General features: G+C 44.5%; 1 protein-coding gene across 2 annotated transcripts in view; it reads right to left on the reverse strand.

Moving 5' to 3' along the window:
- PGM3 (phosphoglucomutase 3) overlaps positions 1-25,151 on the reverse strand; it is a 230,705-nt gene that overhangs the window by 120,896 nt on the left and 84,658 nt on the right. For both annotated transcript variants that reach the window (XM_086926556.1, XM_086926555.1), the window contains 2 exons: positions 24,614-24,809; positions 18,258-18,415 (listed from right to left, as the gene is read on the reverse strand). In XM_086926556.1, the coding sequence (XP_086782682.1) occupies positions 18,258-18,415; positions 24,614-24,809 (354 nt within the window). The remainder of the gene's footprint in view (positions 1-18,257; positions 18,416-24,613; positions 24,810-25,151) is intronic.

Below are 25,151 nucleotides of genomic sequence, written 5' to 3' on the forward strand. Positions count from 1 at the left end.
TTTACCTGACGCATCATCAGTTCGAGGGTCTCCTGATCTAATAAAGGAAACTGCTCCAAAGTGACTGAGGGCAGATAGACATCTTCTGACGGCAATGTCCGTTCATGGGCAGAGGGGTCTGGGTTGGCATCTGTAAATGATACATAAATTTGATGCACTTTTTGATAAAAGAATTCTGCTAAATCGTTGCAGTGAGCCACTGTAGTACGGTTGGACACAGGAGGTGGAGCACACATCCATTCTCCTGGGTTATGAATGGGAAAGATCTTTCTGTTCCACTTGTTGAAGTGCAGATCCAATATCGCCCTGAATGTTAGTTTTGGCTCCAATATAAACTTAGTTCCCCTCCTGAGATCATGGATCCAGTTTGATTGCAGGTTTCTTAAATAGAACAAGTGTTCGCTTCCTCAAGATCGAAATTTGGTGCTTCTATGTTGCTTTTAGAAGAACAGGAGGTGGTTTTGGTTTGAAAAGTAGAGAGTACTCTTCCTCTGTCTGGACTGGCAAACGAGTGGGGAAAAAAGCTGTCACTGTCCGTTTCCAGAGGTGTACCTTTCTGATGCAATCACAGGCCTTACCAAAGTTGATTTGGCATTTGATTATTTCCTCTGGTAAAGAAACCTCTGGCCTTGGTGCAGCTGAAGCGGACAAGGCATGTGAGGGGAATTAACCATTTAGCAAGATACAGACGCCTTTTGTTTTAAATTGCATATTATAAAACCTCCTTTGCTTTCAAGCCCTACTGCCTTCAGGTTCCCTGCTTCATTTTGCAATTTCAACTGTGCTTCCGGTTTGAGGATCATCCGTCTTTGTCGTGATGATCTCCCTGGGGCACTACATGGCAGTAACTAGTTGTGGTAGCTCAATAGAGTCCACTGTGGCACTGATGACTTGGTTAGCACTACGGAGCCTTTCTTCACACCCTCTCCTCTAAGTCCTGTTGTCTGTGACAATGGAAGTCACTAGCAATTAACACATTACTGCACATTTTCTGTCCTGTATGGTGTTAGCGTTTGTTCTCCCTTTCTAGCATTGCTGTAACATGATGGCAACCAACTGATTACAGTGTAGTCTATCCTTGGGTTCGATCTTAAGAATTCTGGGTTACTATGCAGTCATTTGTAGCTTTTAAGACAACGTGGTGGTGGTATCATTTTCACTGTTGACAGATTTAAGAATTTTTACTTTGCTTTTTCTAGAAGTAACACCACTATAATTAGGAGAGGCCCTGGGGACACCATTGGTTTTAAGGTTTCCATTACTATTGAAACTCCAGTTAGGGGTACTTATCCCGAAACGTTCAACCTGTAAGTATGTAGTGGAAAGTGGTAATATTGTCCTCTGGTAGGGCTGTAGAATGTGAACTGAAAGAGAAATTGGTTTTCAAGATAAAAGTGAACACTCACAATCTTGATGGCATCTATTAATGAGAACACAGTTCGGAATTAGACTTAAACCATCAAAAATGACCTTTATTAGAATACTAGATGTTCTTGTTCTCACCTCAAAAAATAAACAAGGCAGCACAATTAACAGGCGTCTTTTTATTCCAGCCTCTCCCGCTCTACTCTCCCACCATTATCACAGATTAGATAACTTGATGGAATAATCACATGACGCCATTTTCGTAATAACATGTAAGTACCGCAGTGGCATAGGGTATGTCTAACCAATAAGTTTGCTTTATAGCAAATTACTTATTTTTTTCGCTTATTGATTTGTAGATGAATTTTATACATTTACGCTGAGGTTGCAGCAAATCAAGTTGCTGTCCCCTTCCTCATTTTTGTAAGTAGAACGTTGTCACTTCCTTACATAAGAGAGCACCTGTACATATAAACAGTACAATTGCTCTATGTTTATAATTTGCAAGATCCCTAATTTCAGGTTCCCTTTTTTCTTATCCCAAGCTTTCCCAGGTTCCTTTTTCCCTTGCAATTCTTTGGTCTACATACTGACCCACGTTTGATATTTAAATGCACAAAGAGATGAAAGCCCTCAATTAGGGCGTGGTTGAGTTAATAAACTTGTTTCTGTTCCCTTAAAAAGAAGATGTAACTCGTATGTTGTAGGTTAACTGTACCAAATGTGATGTCTTTTTGATTATGTATAGGAAACCATAATTTTTATTGCTTTTTTTCTAATTTTAGGATACACGTGGCTACTCCAGAAGAAGGCGCTGGTCGCCGAAACGCGCGTAGAGAACCAATTGTCATGCCACTTTTTAAATTTTGATTTTTTCTTATAAATGTTGTTTTATGTATTCTTTTTTTGGGGGGGGGGGGGGGGGGGGGTTTGGAAAACCTTTATTGTGCAGATGGAAGCATACAAATACGGGCCTACAACCAATCAGGCCGGTCACGACACATTATGAGAGCACATAAGTCAATAAGGAGGTTTCCCGGCAGTCGCCCAGCGTTGTGCAAGCGAGCAGTCCAATCTTAGAAAAGCTGAATACGACCGCTGGAAGCAGGATTAAAGAAGGTTAATTTTATAATAGGAAGTATAGCAGGATCAGTTGCAGTTTTTAGTCATCTAAGTTCCCATAGCGGGCCACGATTCAAACATCAAGACATAAGGGCATCGATAAAAACGGGTATCAGCAGCGGTTCACAGCAATCAACTTATAGACGCCATAGTTGAAGTAGGTGCCCACCGTGGCCCATCAAGCGCCCATCGACCACCTAATTATTGTGCTAGTACATAACAAAGGAACCAGAACAGCAACGTAGTTACAATCATCCTCTATACTAACCCAAGTAATAAGAAAAAAGGGGGGAGGGGGGAAATATTATAAAGAGGAAAAGAAAGAACGCCGCGCTGCTGCACGCGCCCCACAGCGATAAAGGCGCGCAAGACTGAGAGACCCGCTATCGGGGGTAGGGCGTGCTAGTCATGAAATATGTGCAATCAATACCGTTGAAAGAAAGCAGCTCACCCCCCAACCCCACCGGCTATCACACCATGGGAGACACGCACAGACACAGCGTCCCGATAAAGGGATACAAAAGAGCCATAGAACTAAAGGGAAAACGAACAGGAAAGAGACCCCATCCCACCCACCCCACCCTGCACCCCTGCAGAAGGCTATGGCCTACCACCCCAGCAGCGTGCCTGTCGCCCTAAATAGAAACCCGTTGAAAGAAAGCAGCTCACCCCCCAACCCCACCGGCTATCACACCATGGGAGACACGCACAGACACAGCGTCCCGATAAAGGGATACAAAAGAGCCATAGAACTAAAGGAAAAACGAACAGGAAAGAGACCCCATCCCACCCACCCCACCCTGCACCCCTGCAGAAGGCTACGGCCTACCCCCCCAGCAGCGTGCCTGTCGCCCTAAATAGAAACCCGAAATATAGGAAAGGTTAGAAAGAGAGAAAGGAAACAAAAGAGAAAAAAGGGAAAAGAACCAGGGGGAGAGGAGACCATCATTCGAGTCGTTCGGCCCCTGCCCCCCACCTTCACACACATTTATTCCACATCAAAACGAAATCGACACAGTCTCGGGTATCAGAAACATTCGAAGGAATCTGCCATATTGTCGTGGTTGGGGGCATTCCTCATCTCCATCCGTTAACCAGTGGTCCTCCGGGTCCAGACCGGCTCACCCCTGTCCTTTCCTGGTCATCGCTACCATGCGTAGTAGAGTAGTAGGCAGCAAACATTTCGAGGTGGAGAGGCCACAGGATCGGAACAAAACGGGCCAAAGGTGTTAACCAGAGGGCCCCAGCAACAAACGGCAAAGCAAGAACTTTTTGCGGCAGTCCAGACTTTCCAATAGCGACAACAAGAGCAGCAAACAGTACAGATGCAGTCTCGCCGCCCAGGAAAGTGAGGTCTCCCCCGCAAGGTAACAGCGGGACCTCACCGAGGCAGTTCGAATCGAAAATCCACATCGCTCCCCAATCATTCGAGCAGGAACGGGCCCCAGCGTGGAGCCCACACCCGCGCCCGCCACAGTCAAAGCTACCTGGAGATTCGGGGCCGCAGGCGTACAGTCTTGTCGATGCACGGCGGCAGCACTTCTCGCAGCAGCTAAGGGGGGCGATTCAGCACACACTCGAAGTTGAGCCGCGTCCATGAGGGACGACCCAGCAGAAATGGCGGCAGACCCACTATCTTGCACAAAGGCATCGAGGGCCATGGCCGCACGTAAAGACTGTAGGGCATCAAGGACATCGCCAACCGTGGGCTCGCGCTCACAGGACCAGGCCCCGGTGCACTTCAGCGCCCCAAGTTCGCCGCCCTGAGTAGATCCGTGACCCAGGGGACCGGTCGCCATCTTGCAGGTCCAGCCGCGTCTCCACACGCCTCAACTCCTGGAGCGGGCTCTCAAGCAAGGCCACCGCTGGAGTCCCCTCGAGCCCCAGAAATGGCAACCTCGGTGCAGAAAGGAGGGCCACCAAAAGCGGGGACCGCCAGCGCTACCGTCCCATGGACGCCGCCCACCGAATCCGGGCGCAGGGCTTCAAGATGGCCGGACAGGGCAACAAAGGGGGGGGGGATGCCTCCTGCGCGGTCTTTCCCCATCCACGGCGGGCCGCGCCCTACCACAGGGCCCCTAGGCCGCCAGACCGGGCCCGGTCAGTCGCCACCAGCATAACCGCACAACGGCCTCTCCCAGCCGACCCCTCTCCTCCACCAGGGGCCGCCGCCGACACCTTCACTCCGGCCGACCTTCACAGGCAAGTCCCCGGTCTTCACGCCGCGGAGGCCCCGGACCAAGCAGGGGCACAACTTAGGATCCGCAGCTCGCAGGAGCCCCCGGGACAGACGGTGAGTACGAGCGTTGCTTCACCTTTCCATTTCTTCCCGAGTGTGTCGCCTCGGGGTAGGATGCTTATCAGGATATGCGTGTTGGGCAGGAAGGTTGGCAGAGCCAAGCTACAATGCGGCCATCACAGTCGCGAGCTTGGCTCCTCCCCCCTGTTTTATGTATTCTTGAATTTATGATTATTCTTTGATATTTTCTCATTTGATAATTACTATGAATTGTTTGTGATTGTTGTTTTTTTTAAATAAGGTTTTTAATAAATTTTGTGTACAGACCTACCCCTTCTTCTTTTTTATTATCTAATTGCTTGTATTGTAATTTTGGTTCAAGTGCCATGGTTGTTATTTCACACACTAGCAATTAACACATTACTGCACATTTTCTGTCCTGTATGGTGTTAGCGTTTGTTCTCCCTTTCTAGCGTTGCTGTAGCATGATGGCAACCAACTGATGTAACTATTACAGTGTAGTCTATCCTTGGGTTCGATCTGAAGAATTCTGGGTTACTATGCAGTCATTTGTAGCTTTTAAGACAACGTGGTGGTATCATTTTCACTGTTGACAGATTTAAGAATTTTTACTTTCCTTTTTCTAGAAGTAACACCACTATAATTAGGAGAGGCCCTGGGGACACCATTGGTTTTAAGGTTTCCATTACTATTGAAACTCCAGTTAGGGGTACTTATCCCGAAACGTTCAACCTGTAAGTATGTAGTGGGAAGTGGTAATATTGTCCTCTGGTAGGGCTGTAGAATGTGAACTGAAGGAGAAATTGGTTTTCAAGATAAAAGTGAACACTCACAATCTTGATGGCAACCTTGGGAGATCTCCATCTTTTTTTTCCACAGTGCATAGTTGGAGAGTCTGGTCGCCCTTGAGGTGTAAGTGGCATACAAGGAGACCCCGCAACTGATAGTTGCAGTGCTCTATGCCTGTCCCTTAGCTCTGATTATCCCAGGCAACATGACAATGTCAGATCATCCCTTGTGGTGACAGTAGAGTAAGAGGTCGCAATGGAACCAGAAAAGAGTCCTCTAGTGAAATGACAAACCCAATGGTATTGTGATCTCTACAGGTGCACTTCTTTTCTTTAGAGTAGGAGTAACAGACACGGTTGAGCATCACTGTGACATTGAGAGACAGGATGGCTACTCCAACTTGAATGCAGTGGTGGAGTCAACTGTAGCTATGACATTGCTGATGTAATCATGGAGGGTTTCGACACCACTGGTGAAGATTTCATAATCCAGAGCCAGGCCCACTTTGATGTTGATAGTGAATGTGTCATCAGGTTGGCTGCCAGTTCTCTTTGACAGCGATGGTGAATGTGTTGCTGTTGTCAAATTGCTCTTCCACCTTGGCGGAGAAGTTGAATGGAATGCCATCATCCAGTATGCCCATTTGCTGAAACGTCTAAGATCTGTGATGGTGATGATGCATCTGCACGGATGCAAATTGAGCATTTGATGCAGAACACGTCAGGGACGAAGTCTTCAACAGCAATGACGTAATCTTCAACACTGACCGGGAGTTTTGACAAGAACAATGTTGATGATGTGCCCAGTCACCTTTACTCTATCTCCTTTCTCTGAATCTCCTTCTGTGGGAATCTTTGAGAGGTTGGTATACTTCTGATTTTATTTTTATTTGATTGTGGGATTTATATAGCGCGCGAATGCCCGGAGGCATCTAGGCACTTCTCAGGCAAGGTTACATGGCTAGCAGATATTTCAGCTTTCTTTTCTTCCCAGTCCCTCATGTCCTCCAACTTCTCTCATAGCCTGGTCCCTTCCTGGTCCTTCAATGTTCTTTTTGACATTGGCTAGTCACGATTTCCAAAATGTAGACTTGCATGCCTCTACCCCTTAAACAAGAGGTGTAGCCTGAATAAACATCAGATCCAACTGTAACATTAAAAGTAACTTTATGATTGTGTTTTACATTCTGCACACTTGGCTGAGACCTCCACAACCGGGGTAGAGTTCTCCTCATGGCGAAAAGTATATAAAAATGTATTGCAGTACAAAAAAAAAAAGTACAAACATTTATATCAAATATTAATGTGCATTAATTTTTATACATCTATTTTAAATGTAGAACAAAATACAGCACTATTAATTTGACTTTAAATTAAATATTTAATTTGAGTATATTAAATAAAAAATTATTTTTCAAAGCTTACAAAAACCAAAGGTTAAAGGTCTATGTATTACTCAAAGATTTTCTATAGAATAAAAATACATGAACTCAATTCTTTAAACACAAATAAAGTTACATTAATTTTTAAATAAATAAGTTATTAAATATGTACGAATAAAGTATATATTATTTCTATTTTATTTGTTTAACAAACTCAAATCAAATTATTTTAACATTATGTCCTATGGGCTCTTAAAAAAAAAAAATCATATCCTGCCTCCAATATATTCTATGGAAAGGTACTGCAGTACAAGTGGCTGGCCATTTGTGTTGCCAGACGAACCCCAGATCTTGACTGGACTATATTTACTACTGCTTAAGGTAATTTTTAAGTTGTAACCTACCTGGTTTGCCAACAACTTCTTGGGACATTTAGAAAGCTTTCCAGGGAAGCATTCCACCCGTTTTTACCATTGGCTTGTGGTTTGCAACTCACATTTGCTTGCTTTATTTATTTTAGGCTGTTCAGCTCGAAGTCGTGCCTTCCTTTGCATAAATCCTATGTACTGTATGCGTCCTCCAGTCCTCGATTTCAGTAAACAGACCTTTAAATCTTGTTCTTATCTTGTCACATTTGCTGTGCATTCAAAGACCGAGGTCAAATGTCAGGCTCTCTCTTCCAGGAATCTTGGTGTTTACTTTTCTTTCTCTGATTTCAAAGTGGAAGGAATTATGTGACAATCATGCTGGCTCCAGGGCGTGCTTGAGGAAGGCTGTATTATGTTATTTTGTTTCTAGCACACAACAAAATTTAAATATCTGTAAATGTACTGTGCAGATATTTCAGAATCAGAAAAACCCAAATTAAGCACATTTTTGGGTAGTTCAGAAGTGTGGTGGAAACAAATATTTTAAAACGATCAAAACAAATCAATACACTAGAGGATGACATTTCCACACTTTATCGTTCGTGTCCTGTATACTTTTATCAGAGAAACTGTATGTTTGAAAAAGTAATGGCGATTTTACTTGATAATGTGTTATCTGTAATGGAAGTGATCTGCCACACCATGCATATTCCACTCTATGCCACTCCACTCCCTGCCACCGCAATCTATTCGGTACCACTCCACTTTACACCACACCACTGCACCCTACTATACTCAACACCACTCAACTCTATGACAACGCACTCTTCGCCACTCCAGTCTAGGCCACTCTAAAATGCACAACTCCACCCTACCCCACACTGTAACACTCTACGCCAATGTACTCTATGGCAATACAGTGTACATCGCTGTCCTCTACCTCTCCGATCATGGATGGAATACCTCAAGGATCAACCCTGTCCCCTACCCTCTTCAGTCTTTACCTTGAACGGCTCTCAGAGGTGCGGCGCAACACCAATATCTGCTACCACATGTATACGGATGACACACAGCTCTACATCAAAATCTCTTCTCCAGAGGACATTCACTCCCTGAATGAGACCTTGAAGTTGACTGTTCACTGGCTCACATCTAATCAGCTTAAACTCAAAGCTAAAAAAAATTGAGTTCCTCTTAATTTCACCACCTAATGACAATACAGACATTCAAGAATGGATCAAGGCTATCAGAACGCTAAACAACTTTCCTACCATTGTGGACTCTGCTAAATCCCTTGGAATTACCTTAGACGGCAACATGAATATGCGTGGCCATATCAACTTGATGGATAAAACTGCCAGATTTGAACTACCTAAGAAACCTGAAACCATTCCTCAACACCTCAGATCTAAAATTGGCAATTCAGCCTCTAGTCATCTCTAGGCTAGAATATGGTTGCTCCACCCTAGCAGGCCTACCCAAGATCTCTCTGGCACCCTTGAAAGACTGCCTCAACGCCGCCGCCAGACTTCTAACTGGCTCTAAGAAGTTTGACCATATCTTGCCCCACCTTAAAGCTCTGAACTGGCTTCCTCTTGAGGCCAGAATCCAATTTAAGCTGGCTTGCATCACCCACAAGGCTCTTTACTCCAAGTTCCCTGCATTTCTCGCCCATAAACTCGTGATATCCGGAGGAGCCAGAAACTCCCAGTCCGCCAGAGACCTTTTGCTCCGACCCGCACGCTTCTGGGAAAAAAAAGGACGTGCAATTGGGCCTTCTCTGGGGTTGCCCCAAGAATATGGAATTTACTCCCACTTGCCATCAGAAGAATATTGTCTCTAGCACACTTCAAAATGGAGGCCAAAACTTTCCTAATGGGCAAATTCCTCTCCTAACGCTCACGTTTCAATTACCTCCGTGACCTGGCTTCACCTATCGCTTACGGTACTATCCCTGGGCCTTTTCTCCTTATGATACCCACCGGCACTTCCGAGCAAATCTCCTGGGTGTTGAGGCTGCTTTCTCTAGCTTAACATATCGACTTGTTCTTACCCCAAAATGTATCCATCCGGGTATTATGATTGTTTGTTTTACCAATATATTGTATCTACCTGTCACTATCCCTTTGCCCCCCCCAATGTCCTTGTATCCCTCCTGTTACTACTGTAAATTGCTCAGATACCCTCACGGGTCTGGTTCGCGCTCTATAAAAAACTAAATAAATACCCTGCACCATTGTGTAAATGTAAATGTGTAAATGTATAGGCATTTATATAGCGCACTACTTACCCGGAGGGTCCCAAGGCGCTTCGACCGCTGCGAAACCCTTCCTGGCTTCCCTGAGAGATGGTCCCTTAATGGGTATCTCCAGGGTGAGACCAGGCATCCCCAGCGGTCTGGTGGGGCCGTTAGTGAAGATGAGGCAAGCTAATGCCCAGAGTTGCCGAGTGTGAACGCGGATCAGAGTGGGCACCGAGGCGAGAGAATTATCGAGTCCGCTGACCCTGGTCGAGAAACCTGCTGCGCCGGGAATCGAACCCTGGTCCCGGGCCGTCCTCTGCTCTCGGGTCTGCCGCCTCTAACCAGTGAGCCACACTACTTCACTCTCTGCCACGTCACTCCACTCTGCATCACTCCACTCCACTTCACTCTACTCTGAAACAATCTACTCTATGCCACTGCACTCTACATCACTCACACTATTGCATTTGACATCACTGCACTCTGAAGCACTCCACTCTTCAACATTGCACTCTACCTCACTATACTTTGCACCACTCTATGCCACTGCACCTAGCACGACTGTTTGCCTTGCACTCTAAGCCATTGCATTCTACGCAACTACACTCTATGCAACTTTGCTTTGCACCACTGCACTTTACTATGCACCACTCTAATCTACGACACTGCATTCTACGACTTTGCATTGTACGTCACTGAACTCTATGCCGCTGCACTCTATGCCACTATAACCTGCAACACTCTAGGCCAATGAACTCTACTCTGCACCACTGCACACTACACCATTGAACTCTATCCTACTTTTCTCCGCACTACTGCATTCTTTGCTACTGTACTCTTCGCCGCTCTACTTTGCATCACTCTGCTCTACGCCACTTCACTCTCCAGTCCTACAATCTACGCCACTGCACTGTATGCCACACTACTCTGCACCACTGCACTCTGTGCTACTTAACTCTCTTATGCAACACTAATCTAAGCCACTGTTTTCTACGATGCTGCATTGTACACCGCTGAAATATATGCTGCTGCACTCTATGCCACTTTACTCTGCAGCACTCTACTCCAATGCACTCTACACTAGTCCACTCTACGCTAAGCCACGCAACCTCACTCTAAGCTATTCCAAAATGCAAGACTCTATGCCACTCCACTCTACAACACTCCACGCCACTCTCCTCTACGTCACTAACTTTTAGCCACGCTGAACAGCAGCCACAATGGTGTACAACATGGCTAAAACACTTTGGCAAAGCCAATAGCACCTGCTTAGAAGATACCTATTAGCTTTGCCAGTTCTTGTTAGCTGTAGTAAAGCTAGAACTGCAGTTTCTGAATAGCAATTGTCTAGAATGTGTGGAATAGCATATGGATGGGTGCATATCCCTCCTTAAACCTCTCCCTAGCTATACTTGAACCCCTATTTAGGCCTCTCTAAAACCATCCAATTTAGTAGTATGCATTACTGATTTTCCAGTTAATCCCCTGTCCTTCCAACATTTACTACTAAAAAGTAGGCGACAGTGTGCAAAGATCTCGCATTGAAGAGATAGAAGGCGGAGGCAAAGGTTAGGAAACAGCATTTTGATGCATGTTAGTAGTACTACTAAACGTGCAACAAAATGCAGTTTATGAAAACGTCCTACATTCTTTGACCAAATGTGAAGAGGAAAGACACACCTTGTGTGTGTGTCAATTGCAGCTTTCTTCCTGTCACAGGACTGACACTTTCCAAACAGTAAAGGCATTTTATTTGTAAAAATTAACCAAGTCGGGTATATGTCGAGTGAAATTTAAAAATAACATTTTTGGAGAAATTACTCTGAAAAACAGAGGTGTGAAACTTCCAATGTATTATAGGGTCCTTCCGAGAATATGGAAAAAAGAACACTCTGGAAGGAAACTGCCAGTAAAATGCATCGTGGGCAGTGGAAGCTTGGAGAGCTGGTGGAGAGAGCCTGGAAGAGCCTGATTCCAGTTGGTCCACTTACTTCTATGTCATGCACAGAGCATACCTCACCCTTGGTAAAAAGTCATGAATACTTAGGTGTCCAACGGCTAGTAGTCCACGATGTTCCATGGAGGGTGCAGAGTTTTTGCATATGTTCTGGGATTGTCCTACCTAGCGGGGCTACTGGGAGAGGGTCACCGTAGTTTTAGCGAATACATCGGATAGAGAGGTTGTGCTGTCCCCAGGATATTGCTTGATTCACTGGTTCCCCCACACGGTCAGGAACAAGGTCACAAGCAAGTTTTTGGACTTTGGTCTGATTCTGGCTAAAAGGGAAATCACTAGTCATTGGAAGGCGAGGAGTGGCCCTAACATAACCAGATGAACAAGGGAATTTGTACAACCAGACAGTCAGAATGCAAATGGCTAAAAGGACAGTGAGTGAGAAAACGCTAGAGGCGTCTGGGGCATGGGAGGCCCTAGTGGAGCTCGTGAGACACCCATCTTGGGATAGAGACGATAGCCTAGATGAGAGGGCCGGATGTATGACGTTACAACGCATACTTTTACCAAGCATACCATTACAACGCGGTTTTTACAACGCATACCATTACAACGCATAGCGCTTTGGGGTGCTGGATAGTCAAGTCAAGTCAAGTCATAAAATTTGTATAGCGCACTACATACCCAGAGGGTTTCAAGGCGCTTAGGAAAGGGAGGGGGATTATTTGTCGAATATCCACGTTTTAAGCTGCTTTCTGAACGCTAGGTGATTCTGGGTGAGGCGAAGGTAGGCGGGGAGTGAGTTCCATGTTTTGGCCGCCAGGTATGAAAAGGATCTGCCTCCCATGATGGTCTTGTTGATGCGAGGTACAGTGGCGAAGGCTTGGCTGGAAGAGCGAAGTTGGCGGGAGGGGGTGTAGAAGGACAGTCGAGAGTTGAGGCAATCTGGTCCGATGTCGTAGAGTGATTTGTGTGCGTGGGTAAGCAGTCGGAAAGTGATCCTCTTATTGACGGGTAGCCAGTGGAGGTCTTTAAGGTGACCAGAGATGTGTTCGTTGCGTGGGATGTCTAATATGAGTCTGGCTGAGGCGTTTTGGATTCGTTGTAGTTTCTTCTGGAGTTTAGCGGTGGTGCCTGCGTAGAGGGTGTTTCCGTAGTCCAGTCGGCTCGTGACTAGAGCGTGGGTGACTGTTTTCCTTGTTTCGGAGGGGATCCAGTGAAATGTTTTTCTGAGCATGCGAAGAATGTTAAAGCAGGAGGAGGATACGGCGCTGACTTGTCTGTTCATTGAGAGTGAAGAGTCCAGGATGACGCCAAGGTTCCGTGCGTGGTTTGTCGGGATGGGTGCTTTTCCAAGGGCTTCCGGCCACCAGGAGTCGTCCCAAGCAGAGGGGGATGTGCCTAAGATGAGGACTTCTGTTTTGGCTGAGTTCAGTTTCAGACGGCTTTGTTTCATCCATTCGGCGACTTCTTTCATTCCTTCGTGTAGGTTAGTTTTGGCGGTGCTGGGGTCCTTGGTGAGAGAGAGGATCAGTTGAGTGTCGTCTGCGTAAGAGATGATGTTGAGGTTGTGTTGGCGGGCGATGGCCGCAAGGGGGCTCATATATACGTTGAAGAGGGTGGGACTAAGAGATGATCCTTGTGGTACGCCGCAGATGATTTCAAAGGCCTCGGACTTGTATGGTGGGAGGCGGACTCTCTGGGTTCTTCCGGTGAGGAACGAGGTGATCCATTCCAGTGCTTTTCCTTGGATTCCGATGTCTCTGAGGCGTTGTAGAAGGGTGCTGTGGCAGACTGTATCGAAGGCTGCGGAGAGGTCGAGGAGGATGAGGGCGACTGTGTCTCCATTGTCCAGTAGAGTTCGAATGTCGTCTGTTGCTGCGATGAGGGCGGTCTCAGTGCTGTGTTTAGCTCGGAAGCCAGATTGTGAGGGGTCCAGTGATTTGTTGGCTTCGAGGAAGGCGGCGAGTTGGTTGTTGACGGCTTTCTCGATGACTTTGGCCGGGAATGGAAGAAGTGAGATGGGGCGGTAGTTTTTGAGTTCGGTGGGGTCCGCTGTTGGTTTTTTCAGAAGGGCGGTGAGTACAGCGTGTTTCCAGTCTTCTGGGAAGGTAGCGGAGTTGAAGGAGCAGTTGATGACATCTCGGAGGCGCGGGGCTATGATGGAGTCTGCTTTGTTGAAGATGTGGTGAGGGCATGGGTCTGTGGGGGATCCGGAGTGGATGGAATTCATCAGGCGGATGGTGTCCTCAGTGGAGATTGGTTTCCAGTCGTTAAGGGTGTTAACGGGGGGAAGATGGTCAGCAGATGGTAGGGTGGGTTGGCTTCCGGGTTGGTTGTCAAAGCTGTTGTGGATGTCAGCAATCTTGTTGTGGAAGAATGAGGCTAGGGAGTCGCAGAGGGATTGAGAGGGGGTGATGTCGTTGGAGTTGGCCGAGGGGTTGGAAAATTCCTTGACGATGTTGAAAAGTTCCTTGCTGTTGTGGGCGTTGTTGTCAAGTCGATCCTTGAATGCTGTTTTCTTGGCCTTTCGGATTAGTTGGTGGTGGGTGCGGGTGGCGCTTTTGAAGGCGTCCTTGTTGCTGGTGGATGGATCTTTTTTCCAGGCCTTTTCAAGGGAGCGGCACAGTTTCTTGGACTTCTTGAGATCATCGTTGAACCATGAGGCCTTCTTGTTGCCAAGTTTGTGTTGACGTTTTTTCAGTGGTGCTAAGGTGTCGGCGGTGTTGGATAACCAAATGGTGAGGTTGGAGGCGGCTTCGTTGGCGTTAGAAGAGAGGGCCGGGGAGGTTTGAAGGAGCGATGTGGAGATCTGATCCGAGGTGATTTTGTTCCAGTTTCTTTGTAGAGTTGGTTGGAGGTGGATGATGGGTTTCGGCTTGTTGTAGGTGAAGTGAACGCAGCTGTGGTCAGTCCAGAGGAGATCCGTAGTGTGGCTGAAGGAGACATGGTTGCTGGAGGTGAAGATGGGGTCGAGTGTGTGACCTGCGATGTGGGTGGGGGAAGTGACCAGTTGGTTAAGTCCGAGGTTGGCGAGGTTGTCTAAGAGGGTGGCGGTGTTGCGGTCGTTGATCTTTTCAAGGTGGAAGTTGAGGTCTCCTAGAAGGATGTAGTCTTTGGAGGGGAGCGCGTGTGGGGTGATGAAGTCCGTGATGTCTTCACTGAATTTAGCGCGGGGTCCTGGTGGTCTGTAAAGGAGGGTGCCTCTGAGTGTGGTCTTGGGGTCGATGAGGATCTGGAAGTGAAGGTGTTCGGAGTTGGCGAGGTTGGCGTCAGAGCTAGTTGTGATGCGGATTGATTTCTTATGGACGATAGCGATTCCTCCTCCTGTGTGGTCGGTGCGGTCCTTGCGTGTGAATAGTTTAATTTACTATTCCAACTCCAGTCCCCGTGGACACTAGGGAAGGTGTTGGATAGTAAATTAAACTTATTCCCTATCCTAGAGCACCCCCAGCACAATGCGTTGTAATGGTTTGCGTTGTAATGACTGCGTTGTAATGGTAGTGCGTGGTAAAAGATTTGTTGTAAGGGTTGTATACCGAGAGGGCCCTGACAAGTGTCTGCTCACCCGGTACTGCCACCGTTCCGGAAGGTAGACCACTCAATCGACCTGACCCACCATATTGAGCGCACCCTACCAAGCTTCTAACGGCACACGCTAGTTGGCGCAGGAGATAGTTCACATTCTGATATAGCCCTAGATTGTATACCTAATTTGTTTAGCTGGGTTGACATTCCTGGGGGTGCGGGTGGAGGGAGGGCGGGGGGGGGGGGCTGGGCAGGAGTTTGGGTAGGGATGGAATGGATTTGTAAAGGGAGCACACAGACTGTGAGAAGAGATCCTAGGGGTTTGGTAAATATCGTATTATGTCGTCACTAATTACAGGATTGTGGGCTAGGGGTGGTTTGGGAGTATGACGCACACTATTCTCCTGTTCCACAAGCGGGAGTAGTGGACAATTGTTATTGAAGGGATTGTTTTATCTCAGACTAGTTGCTTGCTTACGCCTGTGGGCGTTTCTTATATAGTACTGATGCTTTCTGAGATCGATTTGGATATGTTTTTTGAAAACTCAATAAAGTCTGTTAAAAAAAATGGGTGGTGGAAACTTCAGGATTCTTAAACGGAAAGCTCTTGCTTTAAGTTAGACACATTCTAGCTTTTTTGTCGAATGTATGTAGCTTTGCAGTCTTAAAATAGACATCTCTGTACTTTGAATGTCTAGATTTCAGGGAAAGAAATCTTGCAGCGGGAAGTCCCCTGAAGAATGCTTCTCATCATATGGACAAATGCACCCGGATTGATGTCAATGTATGGAAAAATATATGGAGATAAGGTGTTCCAGGGTCCACAGGGGGAATTTTTCTAACATTTAAGATTACCACTGAAGACCCAACGCTGCAAAACATGCCTTTAGTCTCTTGTGCCCTGCTTTATCTTGCGGGGTAGGAACTAGGGGCCAGATATAGGTAACTTCCATTTAGTGAGTCCTTAATAGCGATTTTTACCAAATCGCTTTTAAGGACTCACTAAATGGAATGTAGGTAGGAATCGCTAAAATATTAGCGATTCCTTAACATTCCTTAATAACGAATCGGTAATTGAGATTCGTTATTAAGGAATACCTAGCCATTCATTTCTATGGGCTAGGAGGCCCATAGGAATGAATGGGAAGTGATTCACTATTAGCGATTCGGTATTACTGAATTCATAATAGCGGAGCTATTTCAAGGGTGCCAGGGTGTCCAATGGACACCCTGTTGCACCCCCGAATGGTGCATGTGTGCACATGTGGTGCACATCCATGCCCTGGCATGGATGTGTGCCACATGGCACATTTTAAAAAGAAAAAGAGTGCTTTTTGAAAGGAAATCGCTACTTACCACCAACTTGAAGTTGGTGGTAAATAGTGATTCCTTAAGGCTGAAATGCACTGTTTTTAGTGCTATGTACATTGCATTTAGGGAATCGGTATTTCCGATTCCTTAAATGCAAGAGCAAAATAAAGCATCGTTATTTTGTGAATCCTTATTTTGCATGTAGGTTTAAAGTCACCTTCATGGCACTCAGCCAAATACCGGTCGGTAATGCAGAAATTTAATGAATTTCGGCGTTACCGACCAGTATTTAGCCACCTACATCTGGCCCCGAGTGTCTCTACAATGAGCGACAGAGTGGTGGCTACAATGGTCTATCCCACCAATCTGGCTTCAATGGTCTATCCCACCAATCTTTTCGGTTCTCTTCAAGAGCTGATGCTACACCCACTTCCTCAACATAGCCTATATAACATTAAAGTGACTATAGCTTCTCGAAACATAACCGATACAAACTATACTTCATTACTACTAAAAAATGAATTCCAGCTTCTGGGTCTCCTAATAGGGTTTGTAATACGTACTGCCATGTCTAAATATGATTCACAATAGGAGAAGGTAGAGAGACAATCTCCTGCATGCTGTAATTCTCTCAATGTTACAAACTGGCACTTACATGCACAATCATCAACTACAAGCATACATTTGGGACCCACTGTTCTTAGGAAAGGTATTCAGGCAGCTGATACTATGTGAATAGAACAACTTTTACCAACATCATGATCCATCCTGAAAATTAAAAAGAAAAAATCTATAGAAACAGGTAAAATCTAAATAAAGAAGTACAAGTTATGAGATCAGAGTAGCATCCACTGTATTAGTAAGACATCTCTGTTTCAAAGGCATGCATTCGAGCTCTTGCAATAGTTGCAGTACTGTCAGTTGAACTTCACTGATATACATCTGGTGCCTCCCTTACTATCACTGCCACAGCCCAAGCTAGTAAATTAGCCTCATGTATGCAGCAGAGCTGATGATCATTCACATTCATTATGATAATACAGTCTCTCGATGATGTAAATGTAAGTACGGTGTGATATGGGAATTCTGAGCTCTCCTTCAAATATGGACAGTTCTAGAAACAGGATAAGCAGCATTATCGTGAAATCCGAGGAGTGAACATGAAAGATGGCTTATATCCTTCAACGAGTGTATGCCTTCCTTGCATGGGCACACTTCTCCCCTATGTGGCTCTCTTACTGGAAGTAAAAGTGAATACTGGGAGGTTTAATGAGAACTATTAAGCCACATTTTTAGTCTTACAATCAATGTGATTGCGACCAAGGGGCACTCATCCAACTGGTCACTTTTTCTAAAATGTGTAACTCACTTCGGTCTATGAAACAGGAGTCCCTTCTCTTTCAGGTAGAACATTTAGCTCATCTCAACACAGCTGTGATGCTTCGGGAAATTTTAATGAGGGACAATTCACACACAAAGAGGGAGGAATAGAGCCAATGGGTATTTCAGTAACCCATATGGCAACAGCCCTAGGAGTGATAGGGGTTACCTTTACACTAGATGCATGGCATTCTGTCAAGAGGGTGAGGGAATTTAGCTGCAAAAGGTAAACAATGATCAGCAGGCAAGTGAATGGGCACAACTAACCAAAACCAGCAAGCCAGTCCATACCATCAGTTTTTTTCTTCTTTAAAGTTTATCAGCTAAATGGATTGCGAGCCTGTAAAAACACATTTTTGTCACTAAGTCTTTCCTGAGACAATTTAGAGAAAAGTATCCCCCATGAGTCGTTAATCTACGTATTGAGGATGCACACTGAAGGCCCTTGGAGGAATATTTAGCGAAACCATCAGTTGTAGCCAACACAACTTGCAAACGCGCATGTCATGACAATCGTGGAAGACAAAAGGATTACAGTTAATTAAATAGCATTTTACCTTTAACAGAAGTTCCTTGAGAAAGGTGCTAATCAATGTAGCAATTTTATCTCCATCCAGAAGATGAAAGTGTCCAGCGCTGTCGTTATAAAAGTACACAATTCTATCCGCATCCCCATCAAAGGAGCAACACCTTTCCATGGGTTTCATCTCCAGTCCTGGGTCAGAACATAAACGTAAGTGAAATTTGCAAAACCACAAATCTAGCAAACGGGCAGCAGAGCTCTGTATATAGAAACAAGAAGTGAAGCTGCTCACATGAAGGCACACGTCAACATGCAGATAGGTTTACAATGTTAGATAAGAACGGTGAATAAAAAGCACACAAGGCATCAGAAACAAAACACTGAACTGGGGTGATGCAGGAAGAAGGCTAGGGATTCTGTTGGATGGTAGTAAGATTATGAAGAGGTTGGGTGTGAGACCTTTTATGAAATACACCTGCCAATGAGCAAGGTGGAGGTGCAAGGAAACAACCTAGAAAGTATTTTTTACCCTTTTCTTCAATGCACCAAAAGGCACAATCACTAAGTACCTCTCAAACCTACTCCTGCTATGCTGTCCTATAATCTCAGTGTTTTGTCTTCCATCATCTTGTACTTTCCAACTAACAAACATCCCATCCCGTTTCAGTAACTTCTATTGTCTTGGATTCTTCAACTAAAATACCCTTCCCAAAAAATGTTTGCAACTTTTTACTACCACCTCTAGCTAGAAGGACAACATGGTCGTAAGCCCTGACACTCTTCTCTGACATTTGGCTCAATACTGTCATTGTCTGTCTGAGAGGCATTTTCCTGGGGCAGTCAGAGACTGCTAACCCTTACCATATGCCAGTAAGGTTATTTACCACTGTTGACCCAGGTCCACAATACATTTGCACTCCAAAGTGAACAGACAAGGGATTGGTTTTAGGCACTTGGCTCTCTCAGGACAGCATTTAATGCTCCACAGAGTGTGTGAGCTTAGACACTCAGAGCCAGTGTGACAAAATAGAGAACGCTCATTAACACACAACAACATCAAGGTCTAGTCAGTAATTTATTGTGGAAATGAAAAGACTTCAATAAAATGTTAGTAAAATAATGCAGTCATAAATCCAATAAGCATCAAAACCCGAAAGCCCTAGTACTATCTCTGCCCCAATTAGAAATCCAAACATCCTTTTAGCTCCATTGTGCTAAATGTTTATTTTACAATGAGCCCTTAGGAAAATGCTCTCCTCATAGTGCAGCCAGTAATTTACTGTCCATATAGTGCCTCCTTTGTTTGGTTTTATGCCCATCATCCCTCCCGGCATACAAATTGTACAGTGCAATTAATAGTAGACAAAATGGAGTCCCCATAGAGCATCACCCAGCATACACAGTGGGGGTCCTCCGCTGATGCTCAGAAGCGCTTTCAACTTCAGGGCAACAATTGGATTGAGAAGCGTGGTGCAACAAAGTCATCCTATGAGCGTCCTGGCCCCTCAATCACCAGACATGCAGTCACCAGTGTCCTAGTGTCAGCATCACTTCACCCTGTATGCAGACAAGGAGGAATTCAGCTTCATTCTGGTCTCAGTACGCTGACAGACCCACGCACCAGTGGCTTGGACAGCCAGCCATCCTCTGCAGGATCTCAAACAAAAGTGGAAAGGTGGGGGGGGGGGGTGGGGTGGGGGTGGAGGTGTAAAGAGTATGGATTCCCCAGCCTGCCACAGGCATCCACTTCCCGGTTTACAGTCAGCCCCAGCAGCAGCCACTAGTATGGCTCCTACAGTCTGGAGGGCTACAATGCGTCAAGAGCTCCTCTGTGGTCTAGGCTAAATCCATATATGCCGCTACTAACCCGCTGTTGTATTTGCCACTGCGGGCTGGGAAAAAAAACATACTAGGCTGCCACCAGGAGCCCTGGATCTCCCCAATGCGGCCAAGTGTGAACTCACCATCCAATTACACGGATTCAGCCGAATGTGTGCTCCAAGCCAATAAGCCTGTTTCAGGTGCAGCCAACTTGGAGCCAGGTAGTCTGGCACCCCCTCTCAGCTATCCATTTGTAATAAATAAATAGATCTCAATTCCAATGACATTAGGTTACAAAAATATACTGAACAATGTAAAAAGCACATCATGAGGATATAATATACAGAAGCCTGCATTCGGTAAGAAAACAGCAGCAGCCCTTTCCCATCTAAGCACCATCCCTGTATCTATCCGGTCTGTTCCAAATCTGCTCCAATTTGGAAAAGAGTTAAAGATGTACCTTTTAAAAAACACTATATCACAATGCATTAATAGCTCACAAACCAGTTAGCTCTTTAATTACTCGTTGACTGTATGCTCGTCTTTGACACTCTACAGCGATCTGCTGCCTTTGCGCTAGGTTGGAGCTGAAGAAATAACACATGCATATATTAACCCAAATCATGTTTTTTTTAAAACTATTATTAAATGGAGACTAGTTGTGACTTTGCAAGCTATCTGTACTAAAACAAAGACTCAGCGACACAAATGTAGTAATCTATTACACAATAGCTGGAGTTTTTCTGCAAATTAGCACACATTCTTAGCAAAAGAAGTTTTGACTTGCATTATAAGGCTTGTAACATGTCATTGCAACAAATTATTAGCTGCATGTCTCTTTGCCTAACTTTGCATTTGAGGTTCTGGATATCTGCAACTATGGTCATTCAAAGAGACCAGGGAAGGGTAATTGTGTGATCTTGTATTATATGGAATAAAATAAGTCATAGCCGAGTTCAAAGACTTTGAATAGGAACTCTGCCTTCAGCCTCGTACATCTGTGAGGTCACTGAAACTCCTCGACGATGTGTAATATCTTTATAAGGCACAGGTTAGCTTCTCTCTTCTAGTACATGTCACTGAAATGTTGGCAACAGGATGTACAATAATATCCTTAAGATGGACTTAAAAGATGTACATTCTAGATCTATAAAGCAATCCACATGTTCTCTGAAATCAGGAAAAATGGTCCAATGTTTACAAAGGTTCTTGTGTATTGTGAAAGCCAACAACTGTTAATTAACACAACTATGATGTTTAACTAAGGCTGCCATTCACTTATTTAAAAGCTGCATCTGACATGACCTTCACGAGCAAAGTGTTCCATTCCTGGACATCACAACCACATAACAACAAACATTGGCATAGCTAATAAGTCTTGCTTCTGCAAGAGCTATTGGTGTAGTTTATTTCAGCGGTTTGTACAGTATTGTAGTTGTACAGTAGGTTTAAATTTTTACTCTAAAAATCTTTGAAACAGCCATTATTCTTCTGTATTTTATTAATGAATGAGGGATGGTATGAACTTTGAATTAAAAAAAGGAGAAGGGAGGGAGCAACACAAACAGCTGTTTTAAAAAGGTATTAGGATATAGTCAACACTGCACTTTTTTATGGGGGATTGGGGTTGCTCAATATAGAGAATGAAATGGGCAGTGGTAGGTATTAAGTAATGTGGACACGGGTAATGAATGCGCACCATGTTTAGTGGAAAGGACTGTTCATTTTTAATTTATGAAATAATTCAATTTAAATTGATGGAAATGGAGCAAATTAATTAGCATGAACATAAAGAAGAATTACATTGACCCCATAACATTGCATGTGAGGAGAGGTAGGAAGCACATTTTCTTATCTCAAAGGAAACAGAATGCCATAGAGTGTATAAAAGGCTAACAGAACACCAAACTTGATAACGCGCGATTGAGATTAAAGCCATTTGTTTTTAAAAGCATTTTTAGATAAGAAAATGTTCTTATACATTATTCTGTGGTGTGGGTTCGATATACGTGGTATGTAGTGGAATTATATATCGCAGAGTTAAATTATGTGGTTTGGTGTGGAATTATGTGGTGCAGAATAGAATCATGAGGAGTTGAATCGTGTGGTGTTGAGTGAAAATATGTTGAGTGGAATTACGTGGCATGTGTGGAGTGCAATTATGCGGAGTGCTGCTATGTGGCATAGGATGTATTTATGTGAAGTGTAATCACTGGTATAAATATGTCCTGTGATTATCAATATAAAGTCCATCACTAGCAGATATGTTCATCAATCATTATCTACCTACACTACTGCAATCACATGAAGGTAATAAAGCTCAATAAAAAAAATTAGGTCACACTGGCATTACCTATATCAAACAGTCTGATAAATGATCCCTGGAATTTCATGTGCTATCAAACCTTTTGCTACTAACATTCAAGTGTCTCAGGTTTGGAGTTCCTTTTACCACGGAGGTACTTCAGTTGGAAATACAAGCAACTCTGGGCATCTGGAAATGCCTCAGATGCAGGCCTGAGCAAACAGAACCCATTTGATTCACTAACACAAAGTAATTCAAAAGTAGTAACAATTGACTTTTTTGGGCCTATGGGACAACAGTATATCTTATCGGTGCTAAGGAATATTTTTTCAGATTTCCTTCGGTGTTGTCCTTAAGGTAGCATCTCAGATCATGTTACAATACCAGTTCTAAACATTTGGTAATGTCTGCAATGCAATGCAATTCTACATGCACATGTCGAAGAAAATCATGCAAGTTGACAAATTACTTTGCAAACCATCTCATTTACTTTGCCAAACAATGGGAGGGTATTTTGGCACTCCTCATTTAACCACTAGGAAATCGCCAACAGAGATCCTTTTTGGAACGAAGAAAGGGACGCTGATTTCCCAAGATACAGATTCTACCCCTCCTACAATACACAACCAGATACCTACATCAGTGTGTGTACTTTAAACAAAACTACATTCTCATATGAAAACATAGTTGGCAAGCCGTTCTACTAAGTCTGCACGATTGAGCAACAGTTAACCAGTTGGAAACGCTCATCAAAGTAAGAATATAAATCATAATGCATGTATATGTATATTTTGGTGAATCATTTTATAGCAACATTGTGAATGCAGTAAAGGATTATGGTGATTCAAGTACTGATGACTTTCAGACTTGATCATGGAAACACACTACACTTGGGTATCCCAGAATACCTTCATAATAGACCTTAAGTGGCGCAGAATTCGGTGGCTCAAGTTCTTCTTAACCTTTACCCAAGAACCCATATGATCCCACATCTGAATGCGCTTCACTAGCTTCCTATCAAAAAGAACATTATTTTTAAAACCTTGGGTCTGGTTCAAAAAGCACTACATAATAAAGGAGCAAGGTACTTGTGGAGGAGGATTTGTGGCTACGCTCCCCTGCCCAGGAATTTATGGTCAGCCTATGGCCATTTAGCCAAATCACCAAAACTCCGCCAGGCCGGAGCCAGATACTTCTCTTACCTTGGGCCGGTTGCCTTGAATAATCTTTCCCAGGACCTTTGTACCACAACTGAGTTATCCATCTTCAAGAAAAAAATTAAAAACCTGGCTCTTCCAACAAGCTTAATATGATGATCAGCGATTCTGTGAGCAACCTTGTTACAAGTGTTGGGACACTCTTTGTTGCATGTGTGTGCTCTATAAATATCCCTCAGCTCCGTCCAGCGTCACCATCTTGCAGCTCTCTTACATACTCTTCGAGGCGCAACATACAGGCTATGGCATGTGTCCCCTTGGAGACGAAATGCCGAATTGCCATCAAGTATTGAACATAAACGACAGACTAAAAGTGCAAACAGCCCTTGCAGTCAAAGAGGTTCGGGACACTTCTAGGCAACAGGAGGAGAGTATGTGGTGACATAGCCAGAGCTGTAGACTATGGAGCTGGGAAACCAGGTTTGAGTCTTGGCATCCGCTCAACATCCTGTGCAAATAGCTTAATCTCCCTGTGCCAACAAAAATGAATGTGTCTTCGTGTAAAGTAACAGATGCTCATGTAAAACGCTTAAATAATACCTTCAAGGTGGTGTTCGCAGCATATAAAACTGCAAAAAAAAAAAAAAAACAGGCAGGAGACGGAGGATGGAGACAATAGAAACACGAGCACTTGTATTGAGTGCTCCAAGACAAAGAAAAAAGTAGCGCCCAAAAAAGCTGTAGTGGATGGACACAAGTACTTGGCACATACTCTGGGAGAGCCATGATGCATTTATGCTATGGACAAACTGGGACAAAGGATTTGATAGAGACAATGGAGCGAGCCAATGGGAAGTCTATGGGTGGGCTGAAGCCCACAGGTTGAAAACAACACATCTATCCGAGAATCCGCATGCCCCGCCTAGCCGAGACATAAAAAAAGACAGGGTGCTGTTACATTACAAGTAAAGGAATGAAGAGAGCTCACATCCAACAAACTGTAAAGGTAAAACGAAGGCATCTACAAGAAGCATGGGATGCATATCTGAATAGTTAAAATGTAATGTACGAAAAGATGACAGGAATATGAAATACAAATCTGCATACCATGAGGAGGTTTTTGTTGAACTTTCACATAATCAGCCCCGCAAAGGTGATTCAGCTTTCCACAGGTCCCGTTGTTTACAATATGAATGAACAGTCCTGTCGGTAGGTAACGCTCCATCTCTTTCAGCTTCACAGCCCCAATGCCATTTGCACCATCAACTTGAAGAGATCTATGGCTATCGCCACTACTGGCATTCTGAAGACCGAGCATAAGCAGAAAAGAACATATTAAAACATTAAAAAGTGCATTTTGTTCTCATACCTTATTCACTTCAGTTGTTACATCATGTGGACCACCACTGAGGTAGTAGGGGTAGTAGGAGAGCGAGAGAACGTACAGATGGAACAATTTGATTCATTTACACAAAGCCTTTCCTACAGCTTTCAGAGAGATCCCGGCTTCTACTACAGTGACAGAAGCTTCCCGAGACCAGCAAGTTGTTTCTACCAGAAAGTTTTACACTCCTCTTCAGTAACTCTCCCATTCTAGAACATCCCACCCACTGTATATCTTTCAAGAGGGGAACGGTGAACAGAG

This window comes from Lissotriton vulgaris, chromosome 6, assembly GCF_964263255.1.
Source record: "Lissotriton vulgaris chromosome 6, aLisVul1.2, whole genome shotgun sequence".
In the NCBI taxonomy this organism is placed as follows: Eukaryota; Metazoa; Chordata; class Amphibia; order Caudata; family Salamandridae; genus Lissotriton; species Lissotriton vulgaris.